Source organism: Tripterygium wilfordii, chromosome 12 (assembly GCF_013401445.1).
Source record: "Tripterygium wilfordii isolate XIE 37 chromosome 12, ASM1340144v1, whole genome shotgun sequence".
Lineage (NCBI taxonomy): Eukaryota > Viridiplantae > Streptophyta > Magnoliopsida > Celastrales > Celastraceae > Tripterygium > Tripterygium wilfordii.
Window position 1 is genome coordinate 5,746,366 of NC_052243.1, and position 5,559 is coordinate 5,751,924.

Sequence of the window (5,559 nt, forward strand, 5' to 3'; positions counted from 1 at the left end):
TCCATTTTCTAAACAATAAACTCATCCAAGATATGATTATATTGGACCGAGTCCTACATGATAAACTCCGCACATAAGTCTTCTAGTCGGAGTACCCAACCCGTTGTAGCTCTAGTATGGAGCTCAAAAATATTTTGTAAAATTATATTTGCATTTTGATTGGTTTTATGAATCTAACAATATATTTTCATTCGAAATAAAAATTAAATTTAACATGAAAATACATGACAAAAATGAATCATTTGGTATAAACTACAAATATTCTATACACTTTTCAAGTTGAATTTAATATTTTTTTTTAACGAAAAAGATTCAAAAATTGATCAAAATATCAATATAATTTTCCAAAAGTTTTTAAAAAAATGTCTGAGCTCCATAGGACTCTGCGGTAGGAAGAAGAAACACGGACACTCTTTCCATCGCACACCACCATGCAATTACAAGAATTTTCACAATGGAGTGGCAAGTTTATCGAACACTATATTGCCTATAAATGGTTGACAATGCAACCCCTTCACTGTATCATGATATTAGCAAATTCATGCAACAAACATTCCTTTTTTAAATACAGAAAAAGGGGGAATAGAGAGGTTCGAACTCGAGACCTCTAAGATAACAAACATGAGTGCCATCTCATGATTCTCCAGGCGACAAACATTCACACAATGCAAATACTAGTATTTTGTGACAAGAATATTGAAAATCATAACAAAAATCCGTCATTTTTAAGCTGGATAAGTATAACCGTCCGCCTTTGGTTACCCCATAAATCAAGAGTGCTTGAATCGCTGACAACCTCTTCAAGTCCCTTAGCAAGTTGTAAAGTGTCAATGAGATTAGTCGAACAATTCAGCTTGCCTTCCAACTGAAAATGTCAGGCTGAACTCATCTATTGTTTCAAGAACCTCCCTCTGTAGATTACCTAACATGCTACTCTATGCTGACAAAACAGTTTTACAATGTTCTTCTAATACCATTCCAAGATAATAAATAATATACTTGATCGATGTCGTATACAGGCCTGCTCTGTTCTGGAATATATAAAGACCCTATTTTGTAATCATCACAGAATTGCACATAGAGTGACCAAGATAAATACGAGAGCAGCTGCTCCAAGAATTAGACCGATTATTTGACAAGTCTTCCCGAGTAAACCCATTGTCATACAAGAACCAGATTGTTTTGTCTGCTCAAAAGATGTGAAAGTTGACAGCTACAATGAGAATGGAAACTGAAGTGGTAGTATGGTGAGTTCATAGTAGGGACCATATAGTATGTATGTACCTGTTCTTCACTTTGTGCTGCATCCTCTGACTGCAGGAAACAGAATAATCAATATTAATATCAAGCGAAGTTCATTAACATCATCCGAGTTATTATAATTTCTTACAATGAGAGGGTTGAGTAACTCGGGATCATCTTTCGAGAATGAGTCCCTAATTTGATCTGCATCACAAGGAAGCTAAATTAAAATAATTAAATTAAGATGCTGAGAGTCTATATTGAATCACCTATATCAGGCCTTCCAAGTATCAGCATTGCAAAATGTGCATAATCATAAACACAACAATCTATGAAACTTCTAAGGGTGTTTCAAGTAGGAAAAAAAAAAGATTCAATTTTTTTTTAAAAAAAAAAAATAGAGGTGCAAAACCATTTGACTATTTATTCATGATCCTTCAAATTTATACCTTTGTCCTGGCTCTTGATGGTTCCATCGGGATCTTTAGCAGCTAAGCATGCTGCCCTGCATACAATAAGAAATGCAGATACCAAGCTTTTAGCAAATTAGCAATCAAAAGGTCACCCCTACCAAATAAAAAGGAGAAAATATATGTTGACTCCAGCCACAGTGATAACCATACCAATACGGGTTCTATAAAGTAATGTCGAGAAGAAAACTGAAAGTTGTTTTTCATGCATTTTGTTTCCCGTTGATATTCTCATAGACTCATGTAGCCGACCTTAAACTTTTGGGATAAAGGCTTTGATGATGATGATGATGATGAAGAAAAAATAGAGATCAAGCTTATTAAAAAGAAGAAAGATCAAACTGAAGATTCTGTTTTTCCACCAGAAGCTGAATTCTACAGTCTTTCAAAGTAATGGAGGAAACTGATGACAATTCGTTAGGGTATGACCAGTATAATTATATGAGCTAATTTTAAAAATAAGAAAATATCAATCCAAGGCAAATACTGAAATGAAAAAATGGAAGTATCATGTTAATTCATACTTTAAGCCTCATGCAGTGGCATGGCAGTGAATTCCAATGATTTTAAAAGTATAAACTAGGATTCAGAGATAAATCGATACCAAGTACTTTCAATGTAGTTTCTTTGATTTTCACAAAATTACTGCATCTATCAATGGTTGACACTAATCACCAAATCCATATGTACTGAACGGGTCTACCCACTTTAAAAGATGAAGAGTCCCTCCATTACTTTACTTGAGCTTCCAAAAAGAACAACAACAAAGAGAGCAAATATACCTGTTCAGGGAAGAAACTGAATAGAGGCTGAGTGCCAGTGATCTTGTTCTTAGCTGCATATCAGATAACATTTGCCATCGATATTTTAAATCCTCATCACTTCTGCAAATTCACTGCAGTTAACACATTACTTTTGCAAACCAAACTCATAATCCCTAATTTACTTACCATGAAAAAATAAAATAAAACAGTACTAAATCAACAAAAGGTGCACCATTACAGCTTCAATCAAGTGCTAAAAGTTGGAACATAATTATTTGGACAAATTGGTATCCCTAAAATGCAATAGCGGAGCTGTGAAAGCAAAATTCTCCATCAATTCGTTAAAGAACCAAGATTCATGTCATATCACAAAAACCCATATATGAAATCACACACAAAACCCAAGAAACCAGAGAGTCAAAGAGAGAGAAGAAAATACAAGATTGGTTTTGAAGGTGGGTTGCGGAGAAGTGATTCAAGGCGATCAAGAATGACACCCGCTGCAAGAAGCTTGGATTGGGCGGTGAAGCCTAAAAGACAATGTTCTTGTAGTGGGTTTTTGTTCTCGACTCTTCTCTCCAAATCCTCCACCAAATTTTCTGCATTTTGTGCCTCCCTGATCCAAGCGTCTATCATCAGAGGTTGCTTAGACATATCCTCTCTCTCTTTCTCTGCGTTTTTGGGGACAGAGGAACGAACATAAAAAATGCAGAAAAAAACACATTTTGATCTTTCATTGCCAGCGAAGTTGGTCAACAGGACAAGACACCAATTTGGCAAGCGATAGTAGTATTCCTTTTTCACGCCAAAGACCGATCTTTCATTACTTGTCATGTTAATAACGGAACCTATTAGCTTACCTTATCTATATATGAATATATGACAAGTGATTTGGAGATGTTACCATGTAGGACATGATATTTGCCTAACCATATCATATTGACAAGGACACATGTCAATGATAGATATGATATTTGCCTGAAAGATGTGTGACATTTTGTATGTGTTAAGTGCTCGGACACCACCCCATCTGGTGACTGATTGGACCATCCAAATTAATCTCATCCATGAAGCTGGACAACAATTGTCTGTGTTCTCGGTCTAAAATTGTAACCATGTTTATAAGTTTATATATGGGCTGATAGACTAGCCAAATCTACCGCATCCAATCACATGCATGGATGCGTTCCCAATGTACACCTTCACGCTCTCCACCTCTGGCTTGACAGTGACATTGGTCTTCTTCATGTGTATTTTGGGCTTAGCCCATCTTTGTAGGGTTTGCCCTTGTTGATTCCTCTTGTTTGATATAAGAAGGAAAAAAAAAAGTGCTCGGTTCACCGGTGATGGGCTTATCAGGGTCAAGTTTGGTGGAGTTTGTCTTCTTTCCAAAAATGCATAATACATACTATTTGCGGTGGAGTTTGTCATCTTTCTAAGTGATCGACACCAAATAATGTATCAATTTACCTCAAATGTAAGGTAGTCAACAAATTTGGTCATCTTTCTAAGTCGAACATCACATCCACCAATTGGGAATAGAGACCAGGAAAATGAACAAGCCAATCATGATTATTGTAATAAACATCAAATTTATTATAATCTAAATTAGTGTTTATAATAGTTTTCAGAACCGTGTCGTGCATCAAATTGTATCGATCAAAAATTCGAGGTTTTCGAGGTTCAACCGATATGACAGAAGTTTTTTTTTTTTTTTTTTTTGAAAATGTCAGAAGACCGCAGATATATTCATCAACTCAACAAGTGAGCAAAGGAACTGGAGGCCATAAAATGGCACTCGGGCCACCAAAAAAATGGTGGAATAGTGAACATCACAAAAAACAAATGGAAATCTAAAGTGAAATTTGCAAAGGTCCACAAACTTCTATTCAAAACTAAACAAACTATCCAAAGAAATCATTTCTCACAAGTTAAATCCATTCACGCTTCTCATCTTGAATTACTTCTTTGATGGCAAGAGGCACCTCCTCAATCCACACCTGCATCCCCTGCTCTTGAAAAGAATATTTCGCTAGATTATGAGCAGCAACATTGATACTGCGAGGCACATGAGACAGACACAGACCATGCAAGGAAAAATTCAAGCAAACGTCGAATCTCCAATATTATGGGCCGCCATGCCGAAAGATGCATCTCCTCCCCTCGAATAGCATCAACAATAATAGACGAATCGCCTTCTACTAAAAGATTATTAAAGCCCAATTCCCTTGCTAGTTTGATAGCATGTAAGGCTCCCATGGCTTCCGCGAGAGAAGGGTCAAGCTTGGTCTGCCAAACCAAGGAACTACACGCCAAAACATCACCACTTGAATCTCTATAGATGACACCAATGCCAGTAGAGTTAGTAGGGGAATGAAGAGCTGCATCCCAATTAGCCTTAACTACCAAATCTGGAGGGCCTTTCCACAATTGTGCATTGAGAGTGCTATTATTAAGGCCAGTAGACTCCAACATAGTAGGACCCTCACTCTGAGCTAAAGCAATGTCCTCTGCAGAATGAATTCCATAGTAAGCAACCTGAGTGGGATGTTGTAGAATACCTTCATGTACAAACTTATTACGGCGGAGCCAAATCATACGCATAGTCATTGCTAGGGTGGCTTGTTCACGTACATTCAAAGTGTGAGAAATAACTTCCCAGAATTGAGTAAAACTTCCATTATGAACAGAATTCATCTTTTGTATCTTCTTTAAGCTTGCGGAAAAGACATCTTTAGCACCAGGACATTCCCAAAGATATGACAGAAGTTAAACCGTTGATTTATAATACATAATAAATTAATATATATTTACAAATATATTATACAAATATAAGTAAACTAGTTATTTTGTTCTATTCTCGGCCCAAACTCAGCCCAGTATTTATAAACTCTTACTCTTAGAAATACATATTCCAATAATTGCACTTCAAATGAATATTGGGCCTACAATGGGCCATTACAAATACAAAGTCCATTCCATTAGCAAGCTAAACTTTCAACCCAATGAACTCCCAAACCTTATCCTAACCCAAAAACCATCTTGCCCAATCTTATCCTCATGACTAGGGTTGTTATTAGTAC

The 5,559-nt window shown here is 36.4% G+C and overlaps 2 protein-coding genes across 3 annotated transcripts; both read right to left on the reverse strand.

Moving 5' to 3' along the window:
- Positions 1 to 497: 497 nt before the first annotated feature.
- Positions 498 to 3,548, reverse strand: LOC120010192. 2 transcript variants are annotated; one of them, XM_038860907.1, is made up of 6 exons: positions 2,916 to 3,548; positions 2,495 to 2,596; positions 1,692 to 1,747; positions 1,391 to 1,446; positions 1,285 to 1,314; positions 498 to 1,213 (listed from the first exon to the last, which is right to left on the reverse strand). In XM_038860907.1, exons 1-6 carry the CDS (start codon positions 3,308 to 3,310, stop codon positions 1,064 to 1,066), a joined length of 789 nt encoding a protein of 262 aa, XP_038716835.1. In that variant the 5' UTR covers positions 3,311 to 3,548; the 3' UTR covers positions 498 to 1,063. The 2 variants fall into 2 exon arrangements, with proteins under 2 accessions (XP_038716835.1, XP_038716836.1); XM_038860908.1 differs by having other exon boundaries at positions 498 to 1,186; positions 2,916 to 3,325.
- Positions 3,549 to 4,407: 859 nt separating this feature from the next.
- Positions 4,408 to 5,173, reverse strand: LOC120010502. Its single transcript, XM_038861293.1, has 2 exons — positions 4,629 to 5,173; positions 4,408 to 4,534 (listed from the first exon to the last, which is right to left on the reverse strand). Exons 1-2 carry the CDS (start codon positions 5,171 to 5,173, stop codon positions 4,408 to 4,410), a joined length of 672 nt encoding a protein of 223 aa, XP_038717221.1.
- Between the last annotated feature and the right edge of the window lie 386 nt (positions 5,174 to 5,559).